This window comes from Mus caroli, chromosome 10, assembly GCF_900094665.2.
Source record: "Mus caroli chromosome 10, CAROLI_EIJ_v1.1, whole genome shotgun sequence".
Lineage (NCBI taxonomy): Eukaryota > Metazoa > Chordata > Mammalia > Rodentia > Muridae > Mus > Mus caroli.
In genome coordinates, this window is record NC_034579.1 from 668,908 (window position 1) to 695,904 (window position 26,997).

Here is a 26,997-nt window from a genome sequence, read left to right on the forward strand (position 1 = left end):
GCCTTATTTGTAATAGCCAGAAGCTGGAAAGAACCCAGATGCCCCTCAACAGAGGAATGGATACAGAAAATGTGGTACATTTACACAATGGAGTACTACACAGCTATTAAAAACAATGAATTTATGAAATTCCTAGGCAAATGGATAGACCTGAAGGGCATCATCCTGAGAGAGGTAATACAATCAGAAAAGAACTCACATGATATGTACTCACTGATAAGTGGATATTAGCCCAGAAACTTAGAATACCCAACATACAAGATACAATTTGCAAAATACATGAAACTCAAGAAGACCGAAGACCAAAGTGTAGACTAACCAGTACCCCCCGGAGCTAGAGAAAGTACCCAAATAGCTAAAGGGGTCTGCAACCCTATAGGTGGAACAACATTATGAACTAACCAGTACCCCCCGGAGCTCATTTCTCTAGCTGCATATGTATCAGAAGGTTGCCTAGTCGGCCATCAGTGGAAAGAGAGGCCCATTGGTCTTGCAAACTTTATATGCCTCAGTACAGAGGAACGCCAGGGCCAAGAAGTGGGAGGGGAGGGTATGGGGGACTTTTGGGGTAGCATTGGAAATGTAAATGAAGAAAATACCTAGTTAAAATAAAATTTAAATGTAAATAAATAAATATAAATAAATGTAATTTTAATGCAATGTAATGATTCATTGGAACATTTAACAAAGCAGAGAGAGGTGGGACAATTTCCATTTTAGTACATTTTCAACAACCCACCTCAGTGAGTCACAGCTTTGTACACTGGTGGGAATCCTTTTATAGACAGGGTTCTTTCGGGCAGCTGGAGTTAAAGGCTAATGTATCTAGTCATGAGTTCCAGGACAGTCAGGGTTACAAAGAGAAACCCTGTATCTAAACAAAGCAAAGATCTACAAAAGCCTTATGTATCAGTGAGCCATTTTCCATTCTCATATACACATGAGTCTCTGTGGAAGCCACACATTAAAGCAGTGTAGTTAGGTAGTGGGGGACAGAAGTGTTGCCTGGAGTCTGTGCCAGGCAGAAGAGGAGAGGCCTGTTCCTGACCCTTCAATGTAAGGCGTGTGACCTTGAAGTCACAATTCCTCCCTTCAGGTTCACAGCAGAGGTCAGAGAAAGCATCACAGAGAATACTTTTTTGAAAGAGAACAAAGCTGTTGCTCTTTGTCCACTAGCACAAGTTCATGGGCCTGAGCTCAAGAAGGAAATAATAGCATTTTCTTATTCGTGATCCCATTCAAAAGAGAGGAGAGATTCAGAATAATTAATTACTCAGGCTAAAGAAAATAGACCCAGGGGCTGGTGAGATGGCTCAGTGGGTAAGAGCACCCGACTGCTCTTCCGAAGGTCCAGAGTTCAAATCCCAGCAACCACATGGTGGCTCACAACCACCCGTATTGAGATCTGATGCCCTCTTCTGGTGTGTCTGAAGACAGCTACAGTGTACTTACATATAATAAATAAATAAAATAAATCTTTAAAAAAAAAAAAAAGAAAAAGAAAATAGACCCAGACCATGCAAGCAAGATGGTCGAAATCTGATTTTAACTCCGATAAAACTCTGATACTCCATCCATCCTTTGTCTGTCTCATGGCCCAAAGCTATACTGAGGCCATCTCTATGGTCATTAGCCCATTAGACTGTAAGTTGGTAATTTAATTGTAAATTGTAATTGTAATTGGACTGGTGGACTGGGTGACCAGTCCTTTTCCTGGTGATTGGTGATTGGTCCTACTAAACATACAAGCACACACACACACACACAGACACACACACACTGTATCTTACAGTCTTTCATTCCTTCCTCACGATTCCTTGTCTTCCTGAATCCCCACATTCTGCAATGTTCAGCAACCCCCAGCCACAACAACTTCCTTCCTACATCTTACACAAGAACATACCAAACTCATTCTGTCTTTAACTTGAGGTCTCATTTATTAAATGATTTCTCCCAAGCCTCTGCATGCACTCAACTATCAATCAATCACCTTCTCAGAAAACAAACTTTATGAGCCACCAATTCCCCCTGCCTCAGTTTCTCTGCTTTATTAACTTCAGATTACGTGGAGCCAGGTGGCCTTGGTTATTTTATTAACACTGTGTAGGATCTAGCTCCCTCCCTGCTCTCTGGTTCTCAGGCAGTGGGTGCTGGTCATTTGTTTACAAGTGAGGCCTGTCTACAGCCAGCATGGGGACCCCAATCACTTCCTCCTCCCAGTCAGTCCACTCTGAAAGTAAAATCAATGCTTAGAGGAAGTGCTCAGAGCATAGAGTTTAGAACGTGGGGAGTTGTGCATAGCCACGGAATCGTTCAAGTGAACTATGATACAGTGTTCGGGAAGCCTCTCACAAGTCCGATTGCCCAGAGAGAAGATTGATATTGATAGGCCGGGACACAAACCTTCCAAACAGAGTAATCTTTCCTTCAGTAACCAAGAACACCAACCCCAACAGCCTTGTCTCCTCTTTGTCTCTCTCCTTTTCTCATCTCTGCTCAGTACTCAGAACCCAGTGGTTGGCTTTCAACTGCTTCTCATTTAATTACACACATCTGCTATATAAATAACAACAATACAAATACCTGAATGACACTTGCCGAAGTAAAAATAATCTTACAAAGGAGATGTTTTAATAAGAATTCTGGAGGAAATATTTGTAATTACGACTATGGAGCAGATTTGAAAGTGATAGGATGACTCATTCGGTGTGGTTTCTGCCTCCAGACTATCAAAGAAGTCACCCTGCTCCGAAGAAGCCATTAAAATATCACCTCATCTCCCAATGATGTGGTTTTGTGGCTGCTCTGTTTTCAGTATATTTTACCCTAATATATTACAGCAGGTTGAATTCAGAAGCAGGTAAGAGAACCCAGCTGAAGTTAGATATGAGAAACAAACAAAAATGTAAGACATGCTCTTCTGTTTTGTACAAACTGTCACAAAGGAATATTTATATTCATATAATTATCTTCTGAATAAGTTGATTATAATCAGTTTTAATTTCTAGTATATATATATATACACAATCCATTTTAAGAATATTTCAGAGTATAAATAGGTCATGCCGAATAAAATATTTGAATATCCCTACCCGAGAGTGAGAGTACCTGATAATATCAATCTTTGCACAGAGGTTATCATCAGCATCATGGTGTCTCACTTGTTTTAGTAGGTGTCACTACAGCTATAACGAAACACTGCAGCTAAAAGCGAATTGAGGACAGGAGGGGCTTTGTTTTGTGTTTTTGTTTTTGTTTTTTGCTTACATAACCTGAATCACTGTCTACTGAGGAAGCCAAAGCAGGAACTCAAACAGTGTGAGATTCTGGAGGCAAAACCAAAGCAGAGGCCTCCTTACAGTGGAGGGTGCTATTCACAGGTTTGCTCATTGTAGATTGCACAGCCTGCTTTGTAATAAAACCTAGACTGTCAGTCCAGGGAAGACCCCACCCACCATGGCCCCATCAATCACTAATTAAGAAAATGCCTCAGAAACTTAGAATACCCAAGTTACAAGTTGCAAAACACATGAAACTCAAGAAGAACGAAGACCAAAGTGTGATCACTTTGCCCCTTCTTAGAATTGGGAACAAAACACCCAGGGAAGGAGTTACAGAGACAAAGTTTGGAGCTGAGACAAAAGGATGGACCATCTAGAGACTGCCATACCCGGGGATCCATCCCATAATCAGCCTCCAAACACAGACACCATCGCACACACCAGCAAGATTTTGCTGAAAGGACCCTGATATAGCTGTCTCTTTTGAGGCTATGCCGGTGCCTGGCAAACACAGAAGTGGATGTTCACAGTCAGCTTTTGGATGGAACACAGGGCCCCAGTGGAGGAGCTAGAGAAAGTACCCAAGGAGCTAAAGGGGTCTGCAACCCTATAGGTGCAACAACAATATGAACTAACCAGTACCCCCAGAGCTTGTGTCTATAGCTGCAAATGTAGCAGAAGATGGCCAAGTCGGCCATCATTGGGAAGAGAGGCCCCTTGGTCTTGCAAACTTTATATGCCTCAGTACAGGGAAACGCCAGGGCCAAGAAGTGGGAGTGGGTGGGTAGGGGACTGGAGAGGGGAGGGGATGGGGGACTTTGGGGCTAGTATTTGAAATGTAAATGAAGATAATACCTAATAAAAATATTAAATAAAAATAAAGAAAAAAGAAAATGCCCAACCAGCTTGCCTACAGCCCGTTCTTGTAGAAGCATTTTCTCATTCCCTCAGATGACATTAGCATCATGCAGAGCAACAAGAGCTCAACACAAGACAAAGAACAGCCAGAAAGCATCACCATCACTGCTGCCATCAGCACCATCACCATCACCAGCACCATCATCAGCACCAGCACCATCAGCACCAGCACCACCATCATCCTATCTTTGTACTACCTAACAGAATATTCCGTGCATGTGAAATAAGAACAGAAGAAGCAAAAAGGAGCTGGTGAGATGGCTCAGTGGGTAAGAGCACCCGACTGCTCTTCCGAAGGTCTGAAGTTCAAATCCCAGCAACCACATGGTGGCTCACAACCATCCATAATGAGATCTGACTCCCTCTTCTGGAGTGTCTGAAGACAGCTACAGTGTACTTATATATAATAAAAATAAATAAATCTTTAAAAAAAAAAAAGAAGAAGAAGCAAAAAGACACATCCAAAGAGCAGGCTCAAACAAAAACATCCCCAAACCCTTCAAACTCAAGAGTATAGTGATAGAAATTTTTAAAGGTGCCAATAGATGAGAAATTAAGTTAAGATCTCCTAGGAACAGCCAGCCAGCAACAAGTTGAAGAAAAGAAGAGAAAATGAGACAGATTAGAAGAGCAGACCAGCAGATCTAAATTGTGAGTAATGGAGCCTCTGCCAGCCCCCAGCAGAACGATTCCACCTGACTTCAAAACAGTAGACTTTGCTCTTTGCTCCCAGGATCCTGTGCATTCCTGGAGGTGGGTAAGACCCACGAGCATATTTGCCTGCATTCTATTGTGTGTTATTTATCATGTTAGGAACTAAAGCGCAGAAATGACTAAAGTATCGATTTATATTATAATAAAATAATCATAAACCCACACGTTTTGGCAGATGATTTTATGCCTTTATGCTTTGAGGTTTTGTTTGGGAACCATTTTCCATTTTTGATGCTCTCTTTGCTGTTTAACTCTGTAGCACACACCGGCATCCCCATGTGTCTGCTCCTGCTCTCTGTGAGGCAAGCCAAGTCACACAGTCTCTGGCAAAGCTCACTGTATTCTGAATGGAAGATGGAGTGGAAAACAGCATTTTTATGAGCACTTCCTCTGTTGATAATTTCATTAGTATGAGTTGAGTATCTTATTTTTCAAATGCATCAGTAATTCATTGAGACAGGTAGCATAGCTCACTTTGGTGCTTGATGGGTGTGGGTGTGGGTGTGGGTGTGGGTGGGTATATGTGCTGTGTGCCTTAGCCTGCATGAGTACCTAAGCACTTCTTCGATGGATGAATGTGCGTGAACATTTTGACAACTGATGACAGATGTCCAGGATACTTATCTCTGGTAGCCTAAACTCTGTGTCTAAACTCCTGCTCCACCCATGACCTTGAAAACTCTATCTAAGCCTTGGACAGAGTGGCAGTAGACCTGTGACCCTATTGCCTGATTCCTTGTAAATGCCATTGGAAAGGTCAATTTTAAGTTCCATAAAATGTCCTAAAGACTACAGCCTAATACTTCCTCTCTGTGTGTTTTGTTTTATTAGTGAACTTCTTCAAGATCTGGAAAACTGTGAAAACGATCCTGTGGCCATAGCAGAATGTTTTGTGTCCAAGGTAAGCAGAAAAATTCATCTTTTTAGGGCCAACCAAGGCAGACAGAATAAATGGTTGTTCTACATTGAATTAAGCTAGCCAACAAATCATGCACTTTTTTGTTTTTGTTTTCATAGGGGAGTGTGTATGTGTGTGTGTATGCTCACACACGCACTGTTATAGGAGAAAGAGAGAGAGAGAGAGAGAGAGAGAGAGAGAGAGAGAGAGATTAGCTCTAGTATACCTAGATTGTGTATAGTGATTGGATAATGTTATTTATCTTTATCTTTTTTTGGGAAAGATTTAAAGTTTGAGAGGAGAGAATCCAGAGTAGAGAATGTAAAAAAAAGAAAAAGATCCATATAACATACCTCTAAATCCATTCAAACATACACACACACACACACACAAAAGAAACTACATGTTTTGTGTGTGATATGTGTGGTACCAGTATAGTCACTGCTGTTACCCTTCAAGGAGTAAAAAGCAGTAAGGCCAACTTCCTGCAGTTTAAAAGTGTCCTGAATTTCCTATACTTTCCTTATCTGTCATTGGTGGCTTTTAAAAAAGTACACGACATGAGCTTGACATGAAGCAAGTTCATGCTCTGAACTTGGAAGTCTGACACTCTGCTATATCCTGGGCAGCCCATAAGATGCTGCCTGATGTACGCACACAACCTCCTGTCTTACTCAAGTTTTCCTTCGGAACTCTGGAAAAGCTTGATCCAGAAGAACTCATCTTGCAGAAAAACCTCATGTGATTTCTGAGGATGTATGAAGGCCTGAAGTGGACCAGGTTGAAACAGAGTTCATAGCAACGCTTTAGAACCAGCCATCAATTGGCACCTCATTTAGAGCCCTGAAGGCCAAGGTGAACTAAGATGTTGCTCCATAGGGTTAGTTCTGATGGCTGCAGACCCATCCACGTGCCTGGGAGGTCAAACCTAATAGCTCCCTGGGTTTGATGGAAATCACTAAAAGCTAATCAGCGGTCTGTGTATAACTCCTCCTGTCTTTACAGCATTGTGTGTGTTCCCATTTAAGACGTTGGTGCAGACATGATTCACTGCTGCCCTCTTTGTAATGGATTCTTTTATAGGTAGGAATTTTTAGAAGACAAAACAAAAACAGGAAAAATGGTGTAAAAACAGAGCTAGGCTGAGCTTTTCAAGGAAGGTATGTTAAAATAACTGCTGCACATGCGCAACACTGACATTTCAGAAAACTTTCAGCTTTTACTACTAACTGTAATAATCACAAGCTGATTAAAGAGTCTCCAGTGCTCACTTAACTCTGGCTTAATTATTCACATAAATGTTTGTTTATGTGCCTCCCTGCCAACTCTCAAATCTCATTTTTCATTGTAATATTGCCAAGCTTAATTAGAAGACAAACTTCAGTACTCGGCACTTTCACATGGGAGCCAGAGTTGGGAGGGAGTGCCAGCCTCTGCACTGCCCACTTCTCACTCAGCACCCTGACATTTAGAGGAGGTTATGTTTTGCTGAACTGCCACCAGCTGCTCTGCTTTGAGAGGAATGGAAAATTGCTTTAATTGAGATGTCATTAGCAGAAGACGTAGAGCTGGCAGTCGATTTTTGCTCTTATCTGAATCACTGGGGCTCCCACACAGAGAGTCATCTTTGACCTGGGTTACTTTTGTAGTATGTGTAGGCTAAGGAAGTCCCTAACCAGAGAAAGAAAACAGTTTCGTCTTCCTGACTGCTTCTAGATGGCTTGAGTAACAGAGCAAAGCCTCCACTACTGGGCCTGATGCCCCATGTATACTGATCTATAATCAGGGTTCTGGATGCATCTTGAAAGGCTTGAGTCTGTCCTCAGATTGCCTCTTAGCCACCATCATGCTCATCCTTCATTGGACCGTCACTAGGGCTTACTCTGGGCAGCGTGCAGGAGAGATTGAATGACTTCCGACTTCCCCTTAGCCTCTTTTCCCTCAGTGCCCCGTCGCCTCCCCTGAGGGCTTCCCTTCCTTCATAGCTGAGAATGAACATATATACACAGAAAGATGCGGCAAACACTCGCTACATATAAATACATGTATGTACACAGACAACACACACACACACTTGCCACATATTGGAATTATCATCAAGAAGTCACTAGTGTTGAAAACTTATGTCAAGTGACTGGCCCAATGTGCTACATATGTACTGAGTCCAGGAAAACATCCTTGAAGTCAAAGACTATAAGGGAGAGGGAGATTTGTGGCAGAAAAACACTGAAATCCTACAGACTTCTTTTCCCTGTCACCCATTCAGCAGCCATTAGGTGTCCTGTGTGCTCTGTTTGGCAGTGCTGTATCTTATAGCTTGGGTTTTTGCATAATTCCCTCATTTCTGCATCCTCTCTAATTAGAATCTGAAAAAGCTGAATAACTAGAAAGCTGTATCTGCTTTTTCTAATTTGTATAATATATTCCTATAACTGCATCTTTAAAAGGATTTGGACTAGCATCATACAATGACTAATGACATTTAAGCATTAATAGGCCTAGGGACTATTGGGTTGTTGTTGTTGCTTTAATAAAACCATTGTTTGCAAGGTGTGCTGATCCTGGAACATCTAAGGTCAAATCTGCATTTAATCCTCTATTAAGGATATGCTACTGATGGAGAAATTTCTAGAGCAGGAACAGAATCAACTGTGACAAAATTGGGTCTAGTATATATGTAGTAGGAGGCGGCCTGTGGGCTAAATGAACCGGGTATTCCTGGAAGGCAGGCTGGGGCTGAAAGAGACAGAAACTAGATGGGGAGAAAAGAATGAAGCCAAGACAAATTTTTCTCTGATCAAGTCCTGCGAGTTTATTAAGAGACTGTGCTTATAAGGGCGAAGGCCCACCCCCCAACACCCCCCCACACACACACCAGTCCATCCTTGGTGTTTTGTTGCCATGCTGTCAGCACTTGGTCAATTGTCACTTGAAAAGAAGCCAGCCAAGTTGGAAAGCTGCACCGCAGGTGGCCCCACCTCCGTGGCAACAAGGTCTGCACCAGCCCACTTCAGGCTGTATATATAGGTTGACTATATGACTATATGACTATATGAAATGTATCTTCATGAAGGCCATTTTTCTCAATGTGGCATGTCCTGTGATCCTAAGTGTCTCAGTGTGTGAGGGAAGGTAGCTGGATATTCTTCTATCCCAGAGTGAGAAAAGACCAGACACTCTGAGTTACCGAGGACTGCTGAAAAGCTCCTGTCTTCTGTGCACTTGCTGAAGGACCTAGTCAAATCTCTTTGCTTTTCTTATCCCTGGAGCCAGGGATGTGCTGTACAGCCAATAAATGTCTAACTTAATGTCTTAGTTAGGGTTTCCATTACTATAAAGAGATACTATGACCAAGGCAACTCTTATAAAGGACAACATTTAGTTGGAGCTGGCTTTTAGAGGTTCAGGTCATTATCATCATGAAGGAAAACATGTCAGCATGTAGGCAGACATGGTGCTGGAGGAGCCAAGAGTTCTGCCAAGTATCATATCAGACTGACTGAAATTCTGTCAGTTTGTCCTATGGGTAGCTTTCTGGAAGAAGGGCAGTCAGAAGGAGAAGACTGTCTTCCAGTCAGCCAGGAAGAGGGTCTCAAACTGACACACTTCCTCCAACAAAGCCACACCCACTTGAACAAGGCCATACCTCCTTATAGTGCCACTCCCTGGGCCAAGCATATTCAAACCACCACACTCGATGTGGAGAAGCCATTTAGAGGGTACAGTGGTACAGGTGTTTGCCATATGACTTGTAGGTCCGTGGTATCTATACTTTTACAGGAAAAGAAAAAAAAATCAAGCTATTTATATTCTCCAATGCTTAGAAGTTGACAACTGATTTAGAACTTGTGAAGTATTATACTGCAAAATGTGCTGTGTTTAAAATGCTGTTTAGGCTATAAGGGAACAGATTAAAATTGGCCCAGAAGCTATGAAGAGGAATCTGTCCAAATCTAGATTTTAGAAATTGGAATTTCACCCACCAATCCTTCTTCCAGAAAGCTACCCATAGGATAAACTGACAGAATTTCAGTCAGTCTGATATGATACTTGGCAGTAATAATGGATCCTCCAAAGACTAGAGACACCCTAAACAAAAAGCTGCTTGAATAATCTTTTGTATATTCAACCAAATAATGAAGTACTGTGGAGCAATGTAAGCCAGGAAGGAATGCCTCCATAGACTGTGGGGGGAGGGGGGGGACACGTGGCGCAGGCAGTTAAGTATGCAGAGCACAAGTGTCTCAAAGCATGGTCCCTAACTGAAAACGCCATGTTCTCTAACTAAAACCTGGATGGTGCTCCATCCAGAAATTTGTTTTCATAAGCCTTTCAGTGGAGTTGACTCAAGTTCAATCCTACAGTGTGATTTGCTTATCTGACAAAGGGATGTCTGTGTTTAAAAATAGATAAGATTAAAACATAAGAGGAAGGAACTGAATGTGGTAGCTTGAAGCTGAAATCCCCAGAGGATCAGCAGTTCAAGGTCCTCCTCAGCCACAGAGCAAATTAGAGGCCAATTCTGGGCTCATAAGACTCTTTTTTTTTTATTTTTTATTTTTAGTTTTTAGGGTTTTTTTATTAGATATTTTCTTTATTTACATTTCAAATGTTATCCCCTTTCCTAGTTTCCCCTCCAAAAATCCCCTATCCCCTATCCCCCTTCCCCCTGCTCCCTAACCCACCCACTCCTGCTTCCTGGGCCTGGCATTCCCCTATACTAGGGCATAGAACCTTCACCGGACCAAGGGCTTCTCCTCCTATTGATGACCGACTAGGCCATGCTCTGCTACATATGTAGCTAGAGCCATGAGTCCCACCATGTGTTTTCTTTGATTGGTGGTTTAGTCCCAGGGAGCTCTGGGAGTATTGGTTAGTTCATATTGTTGTTCCTCCTATAGGGCCACAAACCCCTTCAGCTCCTTGGGTCCAACTTATAATAAGGACACATGTTCTACTATGTTCATAGCAGCCTTATTTATAATAGCCAGAAGCTGGAAAGAACCCAGATGTCCCTCAACAGAGGAATGGATACAGAAAATGTGGTACATTTACACAATGGAGTACTACACAGCTATTAAAAACAATGAATTTATGAAATTCGTAGACAAATGGATGGATCTGGAGGATATCATCCTGATCGAGGTAACCCAATCACAAAAGAACACACATGATATACACCCACTGATAAGTGGATATTAGCCCAGAAGCTCAGAATACCCAAGATACAATTTGCAAAACACATGAAACTCAAGAAGAAGGAAGACCAAAGTGTGGATACTTCAATCCTTCTTGGAAGGGGGAACAAAATGCCTATGGAACCTTTCTCCTCGTTGGGAGTCTGAAGGCAAGATGGCTCTACTGGAGTCACCCACGGAAGTTCGGCCAGGGTTCCCGCTCTTGCCGCGTCTGCTCTAACCGCCACGGTCTGATCCGCAAATACGGACTGAACATGTGCTGCCAGTGCTTCCAGCAGTACTCGAAGGACATAGGCTTCATTAAGTTGGACTAAGCAACCTTGAATAGATTCAACTGACTACCAAGTGGAACGGATCATGCTAGTCTTTGTGTACAAAGAATAAAAATGTGAAGAACTTTAAAAAAAAAAATGCCTATGGAAGGAGTTACAGAGACAAAGTTCGGAGCAGAGTCTGAAAGAATGACCATCCAGAGACTGCGTACCTGGGCATTCATCCCATAAACAACCACCAAACCCAGACACTATTGCAGATGCCAACAAGATTTTGCTGACAGGATCTTGACATAACTGTCTCCTGAGAAGCTCTACCAGTGCCTGGCAAATACAGAAGTGGATGCTCACAGTCATCTATTGGACGGAGCACAAGGTCCCCAATGAAGGAGCTAGAGAAAGTACTCATGAGATTCTTATTTCAACAAACAAAACAAATTGAGAAAAGGAAGGAATCACCCAGAATGGAACAGAATGAGTTAACTTCTCTGAATATGGATTTATTTGTAAAACCAGCTCTGCATCTATATAACTCAAAAACCAAACTATGGCTTCTAAAACAGGCTCTCTCTACCAAGAGAAATATGAAACAGACACAAAAGAATGTTCATACAGTTAGTAGGCAGCCATGCAATGGACATTCTAATTGATTTGGAAAGCACATGGTGGCCAAAATGCAGTTAACACATATCTATGGTGACATTTCTGTTCTTCTCCTATGAAAATTATGGTGTGCACTATGGGATAATGCATGTACACTGATGTCAGTGCCCTTGAGAAGTGAAATTGCCAGGAGACGTAAGACATAAAAGTAGAAATGCTCCAGGCTAATTAAACCCCGTGGTCCAAATGCTGGTCACCTTTATCCCGTGTTACCCTGATTCTAAATGCTTAGAACCAGAAATATGTCAGATGCTTTTAGATTTTGGAACTTTTCATATATATAATACAGTATCTTGAGGAAGAGATGCAGGTGTGGACATGGAATCAGGAAAGCTTCCATGGTGCCTAGGCTGAAGTGATTCTGCGCTGTGTTCTCAGTGCAGCTGAGTCTTGTGCTACTCATTGTATGAGTTCAGGTGTAAGGTCACCTACTTGTTGTGTCATGCTCATTCTCAAAGATTTAGATTTTAAGCATTATGGGTTTTTGTATTGTATCAGTATGTATTAGTATGGACCGGGCCTCCTTTAAAATCACTTAGAAAAGCCTGGCATAGTGGCACATATCTTTAATTCCAGCTCTTGGGAGGCAGAAGTAGATGGATTTCTGTAAGTTCAAGGCTAGCCTGGTCTGCAAAGTGAGTCCAGGACAGCCAGGTTTCACTGAGAAACCTTGTCTTGAAAAAAACAAAGCAAAACAACCCTTAGAAAAGCAATATTTCTAACTTTATCCATTGAAAAGCCCTAAAAACAATGATTAAGCCAGTAGCTGGAGCATCCCTAGTAGCAAGACATCCCAGACTGGTCTACAAATATTGCTTCCAACTGAGAATCAGGACTCTGGGAAGCATGGGTGTGGGTGGTTGGAAATACATAAGATGATAAGGAATTCTTATCACACATAACACATGAAGCTTCTGGAGATGACCAGTCATGTCACAGGCATAAAGAGGCCGGTATGAGAAGAGAAGAGGAATTTTTCCCCCTTAGTTAAATCATTTGAAGTGAGAAGACCCTGTTTTAATCCAGATCTTTTGAAGTGTGAAGATCCACCTTTAGTCTGGGCTACATCTTTGTCTAGCAGCCTATGTAAAAAATACGGAAGAAGGAAGCTTGCTCTCTTTGCCTGCCTGCTCTCACTCTCGGACAAGTCTATTCCTTCACTGGCATTAGAACCTACTTCTTTGGGATTCTAGAGTACACCTAAGACCAGTTAAGACATCCAGGCTCGTGGGCCAAATAACTACTACATTCTCAGACCTTCTGTTGATGTTCAGACAGCCATTGTTGGACCAGCTAGACTTAAGCCTGTAAACCATTTTAATAAATCACCTTTTAATAGGTGTGTAGATAGGTAGGTAGGATGGATGGATGGATGGATGGATGGATGGATAGATAGACAGATAGATGATAGATAATAGATGGATAGATAGATAGATAGATAGACAGATAGATGATAGATAATAGATGGATAGATAGATAGATAGATAGATAGACAGACAGACAGACAGATTCATTATATAAATTCTGTTCCTCTAACGAACCCTGACTAGCACAACCAATAAAGACAGTTAATTGAAAACAACTTAAGCATATTAAATAAATGTTTCTATTTATGAATTTATAGTGGCATTAAAATCAGACAGGCCCTTTTATGGGCTATTAGTAAGCCAACACATTATTCTGAGAATAATGAATAAAGAAGGAATAACTGAAATAGAAATATCACCATTAGTAGCCTCTGATAGACCTATGCAGTAATCGCTAGTGCCTGTTACCATCACAGAAAAGACATCAGATGTTGCAGCTCCTGATGGGAGCATGGGGCAACCCTACAGTGCATCCTGCCAGATTATAAAACCTCAACCTAAGCAAACCTCTGTGAACCCTCAGGAGTACAGTGGACAGAGTGCAGAGAGGGGACCGCTGTGTGTCACCAGGACCCCAGAGACTTTGACCATGTGGTCAGAATGAATGGTCTGGTTTCTCCAACAACTAAATCGCAAAGGGAGAAATGGTGAAGAGGATGAAAGGATCAATGGAGGGCAGAGGATTTGCCTGGGATGCTAAGACTCCATCCAGTTCTACAAAGCAAGCAAGCAAACAATCACACAGCTGATCAATCGCCTTCGCTTTGTATGAAACTTCTTTGGGCTTCAAATCAAACAATGAAACATAAAAGAAGTCAGGAAAGGAAGGCAATGTCAGTAGTTACTGGCAAACTTTTTTTTTTTTTTTGGTTTTTCAAGACAGGGTTTCTCTGTGTAGCCCTGGCTGTCCTGGCACTCACTCTGGCAAACTTTTTATCATAGAATTCTTTTAAGTATGATCAGAACATTGTGATGCCTATTGATTGAAATGCTTAGAGATAGGGCCCTAGAGAGATGGCACAGGGGTTAAAAGGATTGGCTGCTCTTCCAGTGGACTGCCTCACAAACACCTGTAAATATTGTCCCAAGGGATCTAAGGCCTACTTCTGGGCCCGAAGGACACCATGCTCACATGTAGCATGTAAAATCCTTGCTGACAAAACACCCATACACATAAAAAATAAATCTTTTGAAATGCTTAGAGACATGTAGTAAATATTTATATGTTGTCTAGAATTTGCCTCAGAGTAATGGTATTGGGGACAAGAGGAATAGGTGGGATATAAATCTTGAGGTAATGATTATCAAGAGGAATAGGTGGGATATAAATCTTGAGGTAATGATTATCAGGATGAATGGTGACTACCTGAAAAGTTACCATACCATCCTCTCCAATTTTATATATGCTTAAAATAATAATAATTCTATATATGCTTAAAATAATTTCCACAATGAATATATATGTATATATGTATGTATAGGTATACACACACATATGTATATATATATATATATATATATATATATATATATATATATATATATAGAGAGAGAGAGAGAGAGAGAGAGAGAGACTTAGTACTACTTGAGTTTAACAGAGAAGATTCTAAATAGAGACCAGGATTAAAAATTAAAGCTAGCAACACCAGAAATAATTGTCCTAGAGTCACCTGTAAATCCTGCATGAAACAGTTTAAGAAGTTGGGAAATGTGGATTTCCAGCAAATACCCTGTGGCTCGTGGTCAGTTTTTGTAAGATCCAGTTATTCTTTGGCTTGAGTCACTCATTCTGACTATTGCCCAATCAGAAGTTTGAAACCCTAACTCTTGCCTACACCTTCTGTGGATATATTTCCTCCTTTGGCAGTATAGACAATCAGAAAGAGAGAGAGAAAAAAAACCAGATTGGTTAGTGGATGTCACCACCTGTTTTCTGGTTTATTCATCCCAATCAGGAATTCAGCAGGGTCCCTGCACTTTTCCCTGAAAGTGTATAGAATGTTTTCATCTTTGCCAATTTCATATAACTGAGAGAAGTGCAAACGGTTCTTGCTGTAAATGAACCAGGGTGATGGGTTAGCCTTTGTTCTTCCTTCCTATTTATTCTTCCTCTCCTTTCCTCCCCCTCTTGCCCCTTCTTCCTTCAACACCTTCCTTCCCTTCCTTCCTTTTCCTTCCTTCCTTCCTTCCTTCCTTCTTTATCCCTTCCTTCCTTTTCTCTTCCTTAACCTCTTCTTTTTTCTTCCTTCCCTCTCTTCCCCTTCCTACCCTGACTCACTCCTTTCTTTCTTTCTTTCTTTCTTTCTTTCTTTCTTTCTTTCTTTCTTTCTTTCTTTCTTTCTTTCTTTCTCTTTCTCTCTCTCTCTCTCCCTTCCAGGCGGTCTTGCGTTGTAGTTTAAGCTGACCTCCAGCTCTTCCCGGCCCAGTCTTGCATCATCATGATTGACTCGACAGTTCATTTCTTCCCTCCCCCCAGTCCTCAGAAGGAAAAGGGCAGCTTCCTGTCTCTTTGTGAAATTCATGTCATCCTTCTTGAGCACACCTCAGTGTGCTCTCTTTCTTCCTCTTTTGATCCAATGTATAGCACCTGTCTGATTTCCTCCTTAATAGGTGAAATAAGGTAAGAAACAATGCATGCCAGTGAATAGACTTTGTTCTCAAGTCAATAGATATTATCTGTCAGGCCCTTACATATTATGGCCATAGATGTTATGGCCCCATCCTGACTACCATGATCCAGACAGATAAACAGAAAGCATCAGTATCATTTGGTCAGTGCTTCCAGACAGGTAGATGCTGGGTATGGTGGATGTTCACAAATCCACCATAGAAAGAGTTGACTCAACTCACGAGCTCCAGAAAGGCTACTTGGAAGAAATACAGCCTGGATTCATTCTCAAGGCAGGCCCAGTGACTATGCTGTAAGAAGGGCAAGAATGACCATGGTCAAGGAAAGGTACATATGTAAGGCTTAAGAGTATGTAGCAGCCTCCTGATCTCCCATACACATTCCAACATATTCTTACTGAGTGATGCTTAACTATAACCTACCTATATTTTCCTGATGCATGCACACCCACAAGATGACCATAAGCACCTTGGGGCAGAAACTCTATTTTCATCCTCCTGGTTGTCTTCAGATTCACTGGGACCCAGCAAGTGTTTACTGGACTTAAGTGATTTCAAGATTTGTGGATTCTTGGTAAAGAATAATGAGCACGGATCTGGCCACATGGGTGCAAGGGGTAGAATAATGCAATTGGAATAATAAAGGCCTGATTGCTATTTCTTACGATGTTGTTGAACGAATGTTGTTGGCTGTGCTTTGGGGCTCATGAAAATCTCTTTTGTTTCTTTGTAGAGTGAAGAGTTCCACATTTATACCCAGTATTGCACCAATTACCCAAGGTATGGCTTGGAAAGGAGCAGGGCTCTTTTCCATTGATGATTTTTTTGAGTCATAACATGCAGTGACATACTTCCTCCAATAAGGCCACACCTACTCCAACAAGGCCACACGTCCTAATGGTGCTACTTCCTGGGCCAAACTTATTCAAACCACTATACCACCCCTTCCTTCTTCCCATCTTATAGATGACCCAGCTTGAGGGACCCATGACGAACTGACTCCACAAGGGTCCCGCAGCTGAGAATGGCCCACTGAGGATATCAAACAACTTGCTCCAGCCTCAAGCCACCTGCCACCATATTTTTTAATGTTTTGGAGCATTGTGTAAAGCCATGATTAGCAAGCTCTTACAACACAGCCAGAAAGAGGGCTGGGGGATGACTTGCACACTCATAGTCAATGCTAGCAGAGGTGGTCCACAAGAATACGGTATACGGTAGAATCCTTGCAACAACAGCCAAGGGAAGGATAGACAAACACCCCCAACCTCCAACAAAGGAGTAGCCTAGAAAGACTAGTGTGTCCTAAGAAGCCTGAAGTTCAGAATTACTTAACAACAACTTCCCATTGTAATATTTTCCTGTAAACAGTGGTCAGGGTGTGACACCATGTTTATTCATTTGGATGGACAGCCATGCATTTCTCGGGGTTTCTCTCTCTCTCTCTCTCTCTCTCTCTCTCTCTCTCTCTCTCTCTCTCTCTNTCACACACACACACACACACACACACACACAGAGAGAGAGAGAGACACGTATATTCAGGCATATGTCACAAACCTCATCTATAGACACACCCATAGTTTGCAGGATTACACTTAAGCCTTGTTCTTTCTGATACAATGTGAACTATAGAAAGCCCCAACTAAATCTCGTGGTCCTTAATACAAAACACCACACAGCAGAGGAACCATAGAGTCAACTCACAGCCTCTCCAGAAAAGTTCTTCCCAAGCAAAAAGGAAGATGTTCAAACTGACAAATCAGTAAAGTTCTGGGTCTGGTGATCAGAGGGGCTAGCTTGGGAGGGTCTGTCTGTGTGCATTTCACTGTAAATATACTATCCAAAGACATAACCTCACTGTAGAAACTTTATTCCAATCACAAAGTCACAAGATTTTTCTGACTTACTGATCAAGCACCATGCTTTGTCATCATGGCTGTTTGGGATCCTGCGGAAGCAGACTCCTGTGTGGGAGAAGGATTGTTAAGAGCTTGTCATTCATGTGGCGCTATCCCATACTTAGTGCAGATCTGCAGAAACTAGGAACCAACATTCAAGCAGTTTGTATGCTTTGGAGGAACAGAACCCAAATAAATACATCAGTGAAATAGCATGATAGGGGAGATTAGATACCTAATTGGAATTAATATGGAATGGACTTGGTGGCATGCCATGGAAGCTAGACACAAAATAATGAGAAATAACCCCAGTAGGGATGTTATTTCTAAGCTAAAGACAGTTTCCTGGAAAGTGTGTGTTTTGATTTTGAGTCTGACTTTAAGAAAACCCCTTATGTTACCAGGGTAACATAAGGACACACTTAATGCAGAAGGCATGCCCAGTAATTGCCCCGTGTGTGGCTTTAGTGTCCACAAAGAAATAATCCCATGCCTGTCCCCAGGTAGTTTGCTCTGACCCTGAGATTCTATTCTCCCTGCCTTAGCAAGCCAAGAGTGCTAAGCTTTTTCCCTCCTCTTGAGAAGCAGGCTAGTGATTGTAAATGTGGCCAGCATGCCTTGGCAAGTGACTTCTTTCTTCCTGCCAGTCACACCCTAGTGATTTCACTGTGAAGAGGCATAGGTCCCTCCCTCCTTCCCCCAGGGACAGGCACAAAGGAGGTCAAGCCATTGTCTTCAGATTCCTGCCCTATTTCTAAGATTTCCAGGAACCTAGAGTGCCATGTGCCCTGATTTGTAGCAGATTCCAATCTTGAGCAAGAACTTGGGCAGTCAGTTAGCCACAAGGCTGCTGAGCAGCTGCACTTAATGCCAAAGGACTTCAGAGAAATGTCCAGGTCACACAATGAAGAATTTCAAAACCAGGGCTCAAAGGAGAAATAGATCCGTCTGGTGGGCTATCTTCTAAAGCAGAGGCACAGAGGGCTCTACCGGCTTAACGGACACCTGAACTACGAGACTTCCACTTAGCGTCAGTCTAAGGAGTCTTAGTTTGTTGCTTGACTCCATCTGATTGTCTCAATTAATTTTGAAAATATAGCAAAGACATGGAAAGACAAGAAGAAAATGATTCCTGCCTGCATCCTAGTTATACCACATCAGGATTTTAATTTGCACCGCTGTGTGTGATATCCCATTCTATTAGCTAGCTTGATGTGGAAGAAGATATGAATTGTTTCAACTGTTGCTTTAAAATACATAACTAGCCTGGACCCCTGGGGGCTCCCAGAGACTGAATCGCCAACCAGAGAGTGAGCATGGGCTGGACCTAGGCCTCCTGCACATATGCAGCAGATGTGCAGCGTGTTCTTCAACCGGAGCAGGGTGTCCCTGAATTTGTTGCCTGCCTACCTACCTGAGGACCCTATTCCACTAACTGGACCACCTTGTCTGACTTCAGTGGGAGAGGACTCACCTAGTCCTGAAGTGACTTACCATGGGTGGGGGGAGGAGATGCCAAGGGAGCCAACCCTTCTCAGAGGAGAAAATGAGGGAGGGGGTTGGAGTGAGGATTAGTGTGAGGGGGTACGAAAGGTGAGAGAAGCTAATATTGGGATGTAAAGTAAATAAATAAATTATTAATAATAAAAAGATGCATTGGGGCTGGGTATTACTTTGGGGGCTGCAGAAGGGACTCTAGCACCCTTTTGTGAGACTATCAAAAATAAAGGGGGGAGATGTTCAGAGTTTCTCTGAGAGAAGTCGCCTCTGGGAAAGTTGTACAGTGGTACACTTCACAATCCATATGGGCAGGGGAGGGTGTGGGGTGTGGACAAATGCCCTGGTGGGAGGCCAAGTCTATGTTACAAAGGAACTGTTTTGTCTTAATCCCGGGATGCTGTGCCTTATAACCTGACTTGTGGGAACTGAATCCAGATGTGCAGGATGAGCACTGTACAAAGACATGTGGATGGGGGGCATGTGTAGGAGCTAAAATCCAATGCTTGTGTCTCTTGCCCACCTCCTGATGTGGGGCTGCAAGTCCATGGCTCTATATCTCTGAACTCAATTCCTTTTTCTAACTCAACCCATCCAAAGGACACCTTTTTAAAACTTGCCCTGAGGCAACCTAGCGGGGATGACTCTGTGGGTCAGTTTCAGTCAGGAGCTTGCATCTAAATTAAAAGCACATTCATTCTCCCTGTCACGCCCATTTTAGGGCATTTCCATTCGAGTCTGACATTTAAACCTCAAACACCCACCTAAAACATGGCGTCACCATGATGAAAAACATGCCCTTCTCTTGCAGGTCTGTGGCCGTGCTAACTGAGTGCATGAGGAACAAGATACTCACCAAGTTCTTCCGGGAGCGCCAGGAAACTCTGAAACACTCACTACCCCTAGGGTCCTACCTCCTAAAACCAGTTCAGCGGATTCTCAAATATCATCTCCTTCTTCATGTAAGTCTCAGCCTGTGCTAGAACATTTGTTAAGGGATGGGGTTTGAGGCTGTGTATATTAGGTATTTTGGGGGGTGAGGGTAGGGGAACACCAGAAACTGCTGTGTTCATATGGAAACATGTTTTTTTGCTTTACAACTGACTTATTTTCTTTGAGGAATCAGAGATCTATATATGCTGGGTCTTACAGCCCCACTGATGGTAGCCAAGATGAAAGGTTAATTTAAACTTGGAAAGTGACAGGACTGAGGGATGACTTGTGCTGGACAGGGTCAGTTTCAGGCAGGGAGCTAGCATCTAAATGAAGACCACATTCATTTTCCTGTTTTATTTCCATGAGACCCAATTCAGCAGGCCTCTGGGAGGGGAAACTGTTGTAGATTGGTACCCATGTGTAAGAAAAGAAAGTGCTCAAGAGTAGGGAGGACAGATGAGCAGTGACAGGGAGAACCCCTGAGGGATGTGGAGGGTCCCTGGGTGGGGCTTAGCCTCATTTCTGGCTATTAATCTTTCCTACTACTTTTATAAAACTCAAGGAGAGGGTTGGAGAGATGTCTCAGAGGTTGAGAGCAGTGACTGATCTTCCAGAGGTCCTGAGTTCAATTCCTAGCAACCACATGGTGGCTCACAACCCTCTGTGATGGGATCCAGTGCCCTCTTCTGGTGTGCAGGCATATATATAAGCAGAACATAATAAATAAATAAATGTTTAAAAAAACCCTCAAGGAGACTTTCGAAATAAGATGCACCTAGATATCAGATTCTCCTTTCTCATCCTCTAATGAAGTTCGCAAAGATGGGGAAAGTTTTATTGAAGATAATTTGTGAGTTTGGTTAGCTTTACAGTGGGGGAGGCAGAACAGGCTTGAGGTACAGCTCTGTGGCAAGTCTATCTGCCTCCAGATCCTAAAGGCTCATTGGCCTATAGGATAGATAGACTTGCACAATCAATTAATAAATAAATAAAAAATTTTAAATAAATGAATTTTAGTCCAGAGTCCCATTTTATCAGCATGCCTGATATCTCTCTGATACAGGTACTAATCAGGCCCAACCCTGTCTTGCTTCCAAGATCTGACAAGACCAGGCGTGTTCAGGGCAGTATAACCATTGACTGTGTGTGGTGTCTCTTTTGAAATGATTCCAGGTTTCTAACTGGGGCAATCATTCTGGTTTGCTGAGTTCACATTTGTAAAACTTTACCAAAAGTTTGTCTGCTTGCTTAAGTCTCTCATCCTTGGGAGGATAGCCTGTCATCTTCTGAAACCATCCTGGAAAGAATTCCTTAATTTTTAAGTTAATTCTAAGGACCTTCTAGATTTAGTGGGATACGTTTGCTAAATCAGTGTCCTGACAGTTGTTGAAAAAGGAACACCATCCTGAGAATACATCTCTCCTAAACTGTGTTAATGTGACATATAAGATATTGTCTTCTAGAGGGTCAGGTAGCCATCAATCAAGAAAAAAAGTCTAAGACCTCAGCTCCTGTAAGTAATCAAGATCCTTACAAGAACTTAGTTGATATTTATAATTTAATATATGTAGTTTGATTTTTATAAATGACTATTAATGGAGGGGAAAGGGAAGGATGGAAACTGAACCAATTCCAAATTAACTTCTTGTTGCCCTTGAATTATCTTTGCGTAGCTTAGAACATCCCTCCATAATTCATATTAATTCAGAGCTGAGCCACAGGCACATATTCCCCACGGGACTATCCCCGAGAAGTGATTAATTCTGACCTTAATTTTACAGTACATTTTTCTACAACATTTTAACAGGTGGACCTGACAGTTTAGGAAGAACATGTAGATCCTGCCCCACAGCCAAGCTAGATAAAAAACCTCGGCTATTCAGTGTTTAGCAGTGTTACTATAGAGTAGTAAGATTAGTCCTCAGGATATCCCAGAAGCTCTAGCGTCTGCTCTTTAGATAATTAGGCATGACAGAAGTCAGAAAGCACCTAACGACCCATCTCTAACTTCTGTAGATAGAGCATCCTTTAGCATCTGCAAAGGGTAGATTCCAGGTCCCTCCAAATACTAAACTCTGGAGATGCTCAAGTCCCTCATACAAAATAGCAGAGAATGTCACAATGAAACCTATTACTGTAGGTACTATGTGTTTAAAAATAATAAAATCAAAAAGGGGGGCTAGAAAGATGGCTCAGTAGTTAAGAACACTGACTGCTCTTCAGTAGGTCCTGAGTTCAAATCCCAGCAACCACATGGTGGCTCACAACCATCCGTAATGAGACCTGACTCCCTCTTCTGGAGTGTCTGAAGACAGCTACAGTGTACTTACATATAATAAATAAATAAATCTTAAATAATTAATAATAACAATAATAATGAAATCAGAGAATTGTTTGCAAATAACTTTCCCCATATATGAGACTCTAAATAGCCTCTAGGTTACTGCTATTATCTAATATAATGTAAGTGCCATGTGTTCAGCTATTAAGTCCGCTAGGGAATATAATCTGCATTGATGTATGGGGAACCTATGGATCTGGAAGCTCCCTGTACTAAGTAAGATTACTCTTTTTAAGAAGTTATTGCTTCGCCGGGCGGTGGTGGTGCACGCCTTTGATCCCAGCACTCGGGAGGCAGAGGCAGGCAGATTCTGAGTTCGAGACCAGCCTGGTCTACAAAGTGAGTTCCAGGACAGCCAGGGCTACACAGAGAAACCCTGTCTCGAAAAACCAAAAAAAATAAATAAAGAAATGAAGAAGAAGAAGAAGGTACTGCTTCAAACTAGTAAGCATGTATTGAGGCTAGAGATGTAACATAACAGTAGAACACTTTTCTGGCCCAAAATTTGGTCTCTACTCCCACAAATAGGCAAAAGAATTTTCTGACACCATTGGCCTGTCAGGCACAGTGCAGATATAGGAAAGCAAAAGACTGGTGGCCTCTCTGTTTGGAACCTTCAGGAGTCTGGGGCTTAGCAGGAATGAATAATTGTAACATGGGTTGAATGATCTCTCCTCTCCTTGGGACTGTGAAATTCTGTGGTAAGTAAGATGTATGACAATGCAAACTGCCCTGATGGTAGTCAGAGAATTTCCTCTTGAACCTTGAACTCTTTCTACACACTGAATGACTGTCAGAGAAGCCCCTCTCTCTTTTCCTCCCTCCCTCCATTCCTTCTTCTATCCCTCTCTCCGTCTTCCATCCTTCACCTCTCTTCTCTGGTGCTGAGGATCAAATACTGGACATACTGAACACATACTCTTATCACTGGGCTCTGAACATGATGTCTCCCACATAGTTCTAAGTAATATTTTTATGTCTGTGCGGGTGTTGGTTGGTTGGTTGGTTGGTTGGTTGGTTTTTTGACACAGGGTTTCTCTGCGTACCTCTGGCTATCCTGGAACTTGCTCTGTAGACCACTGGTCAGATCTGCCTGCTTCTGCCTCTCAAGTGCTGGGATTAAAGGCCTGCATCCACCCCCAACACCCACTGCCTGACTAAGTAATATATTTTTAAAAGAGTCTTGTCTTTGAGACTGAGACCTATATTACTGAATGCTCTCTTATGGCGGCCACCACTGCAACTGCAATATCTTCACGTGACTTACTGCAGCCTCTGTGTACTTTATAGTGGGACTGTAAGAAACTTTCATTATTCTTGCCCATTTTGTAATATGCGGTTATGGTTAAACTTAAGGAATGATGGTGATACATAAATAGTGTGTGTGTGTGTGTATGTGTGTGTGAAACCAAACATAGGCAATCCATTTGCCTCACTGAGTACATGAAAAACATCGAGTAAGAGTTTCTTTTTATTTTTTGAAAGGAAATAGAGAACCACCTTGATAAGGCCACGGAAGGCTACGACGTTGTGCTGGATGCCATAGACACGATGCAACGAGTGGCCTGGCACATCAATGACATGAAACGGAAGCATGAGCATGCTGTCCGCTTGCAGGTGAGCACACAGTCAGACGACAGCACCAGGCAGGTGCTCTGACATGTTGCTGTTTTCCAACATGTCAGATTACACATTTATATATATATATATATATATATATATATATATATATATATATATATTCAAGGCTGCATAAATAATGTCCCTCATTTATGATCCTTCCCCCAGATCTCCCTGAAGATGGGTTAGGATATGAATAATGCCAACCGTCTGTTAGAGTAGCTACATAGAACAACTTTTATTACTTTTAAACTAAGTTTTCTTATAGCTCCTTTGATGAGTCTGAGTAAATATGAGTGCCCCGAGGCTTTATTTTATGTCATGACAAATCAATAATTCTTGCTGAAAACAGTTTCCTCTAAACTACTTAAGGACTTCTAAAGCCCCTATTCTCTCTTGCTAGTTTATACAAAACGGTGGTGTACAAGGGAAGTCTTGGGGCAGGCGACTGAATTTCAGGGAGGCTGGGGCAGCTCCTTTGTATTTCCCTTGACATGAGTCCCATGCACGTTGTTTCAGTCTCTTCAACTTTAAAATCTGACAGCCCAATGACAGGTTTGCTAGAGTCCATCCAGCACCAATATGAGCCCTAAATTCTCAGGAACCATTCTCCCCACTCAGGAACTTTTGGTTATGTTCCTGACTCCTAAAAAAAAAAAAAAAAAAAAAAAGAACCACTTAAAAAACAAGGGGTTGGAGAGAGGGCTCGGTGGTGGTTAGGAACACTTGCTAACAAGTGGATCCAGGTTCATTTCCCAGCATCCACATAGATGGAGGCTCACAGCTGTCCATAGTTCCAGTTCCAGGGGATCTGACACCATGTTAAGACTCCATGAGCGCCAGGCTCACACATGATGTACATACACATGCCAAGGGAGGCAAGACACACATACACAGAGAATAAAAATAAATCCTAAAAGAGAAAGCACGTGGTCCAGCAGCTCATTCCAAACTTGTTTGGGATCCTACAAGTAGGACAGAAAGATGCAGAGGGAAGCCACAGCAGAGAGCTCCCGTCAGCGAAGGGTGCACCTTTCTCCTCAGAAGTCAGAAGAAAGTCTGGATTCACCTGCAAACAACCATAGTTCGGTGTTGCTGTTCAGGAAACAGCAACATTCTATTTCCAGGTGTTTTTGTTGTTGTTGTTGTTGTTGTTGTTCTCTTTGTTCAAGTTTGTTTGTTTGTTTGTTTGTTTTACAAATATAATATCAAACATCTTTTCTATAGTCAAAAACGACCAAATGGCTCATTTTTCATGCTGTCTTGATCTGTGTGACATTCTGAAGATCCCACTAAATCAGACCCTGTCTCAAACTTTACTCCATTCATACCATGTCAATTTGTAGCCAACAAAAGTAGTTTTGTTTGTTTGATTTTCTGTTTGGTAGTAAGATGACTCACTTCTTGACCTTTTGGCTAAGGTCAGGTGTGGTAGTAAGACGAACCCAGGGACTTACACAAACTTCACATGCCACTGCTGAGCTACACACCCGGCTTCCCAGTGAAGACATTGACCATCTTGTGGCTTTTCTTAAGTAGTACCTGTGAATATCTTCAGCTTTCAAAGTCATTTTAGGCAGCTTCCTTAAAATTTTGATGTGCAACAAATCCTAAAGGGATATCAGTCGTATCACTAATTTGTACTTTCTAAGTTCCATGGAGAGCACGCAAACAGTAGCAAAGGTGTGACCATTTCCTTTCTCCATAAATGAATTCCAAGCTGGGGAAAATCCTGAGAAAATGTCTGTGGTTTTACAAAGGCTTTAGTTTTCAGTTGTGATGGTGTGGACTCAGTTTGTGAAAGAACATCCTGTAGTTGGACATTGGAGGTTTTATAATCCAAAAAGGAGAGGCTGAGACAGGTTAGAGGAGGAGCCCGTCTAAGATGGCGCTCCACGTTGACCGCCTCGTGAAGCCTTTGAAAAGTTGAGCTGCAGCCACTGCCGCTGGTGGCTATGACTCTGGACCATTTAGGGATGACAATAACCCTCTGGCAATTCAGCAACTAAAAATTCAGTTCCTTTTGGATGATCCTCGACTGATAGCCTCACCCCATAAACACGGATATGCCAGCCACCATCCTTGAGATCCAACAACAGGCCACTGAGTGTGCAATGCAGCTTGCCTGGTGTTTCATTCTGAGAATTTTTTACTTTTTATCCAGGAGATCCAGAGCTTGCTAACCAACTGGGAGGGGCCTGACCTCACCAGCTATGGGGAGCTGGTGCTTGAAGGAACCTTCCGCATCCAGAAGGCCAAAAAGGAGAGGACTCTTTTTCTCCTGGACCAGCTGCTGCTCATCACAAAAAAGAGAGATGACACGTTTACATACAAAGCTCATATCCTGGTGGGTCTTCATGGGGTGGCATGCAAGGCCTGGGGGTGGCTCTTTGTGTCCCATGTGTGCCTGATGCACTGTGCTCTCTGCTGCAGTGTGGGAACCTCATGCTTGTAGAGGTCATACCAAAAGAACCACTCAGCTTCAGTGTCTTCCACTACAAGAACCCCAAGCTTCAGCACACGGTTCAGGTAACAGGGCTACTCTGAGGTCTCCAAAGGGGAGAGGTGTACTGGACCCAGCCACCATCTCTATGTTGCCTCACGTCTGACAATTTAAATCTCCCATTGCAGGCCAAATCTCAGCAAGACAAACGTCTCTGGGTTCTGCACCTGAAGAGATTAATTCTGGAGAACCACGCAGCAGCAGCAAAGATCCCAGCTAAGGTGAGAGAGAAAAGTTAGCCAGCACACCATAATGTAGAAAGG

The 26,997-nt window shown here is 42.4% G+C and overlaps 1 protein-coding gene and 1 pseudogene across 7 annotated transcripts in view; both read left to right on the forward strand.

Annotated features, from left to right (window-relative positions):
- Positions 1-26,997, forward strand: part of Plekhg1 (pleckstrin homology and RhoGEF domain containing G1) — a 242,224-nt gene that overhangs the window by 188,520 nt on the left and 26,707 nt on the right. For all 7 annotated transcript variants that reach the window (XM_029482411.1, XM_029482410.1, XM_029482414.1 and 4 more), the window contains 7 exons: positions 5,745-5,814; positions 16,673-16,719; positions 20,146-20,296; positions 24,097-24,228; positions 26,396-26,578; positions 26,665-26,760; positions 26,863-26,955. In XM_029482411.1, coding sequence (XP_029338271.1) covers positions 5,745-5,814; positions 16,673-16,719; positions 20,146-20,296; positions 24,097-24,228; positions 26,396-26,578; positions 26,665-26,760; positions 26,863-26,955 — 772 coding nt within the window. The remainder of the gene's footprint in view (positions 1-5,744; positions 5,815-16,672; positions 16,720-20,145; positions 20,297-24,096; positions 24,229-26,395; positions 26,579-26,664; positions 26,761-26,862; positions 26,956-26,997) is intronic.
- Positions 9,509-11,323, forward strand: LOC110302900 (annotated as a pseudogene).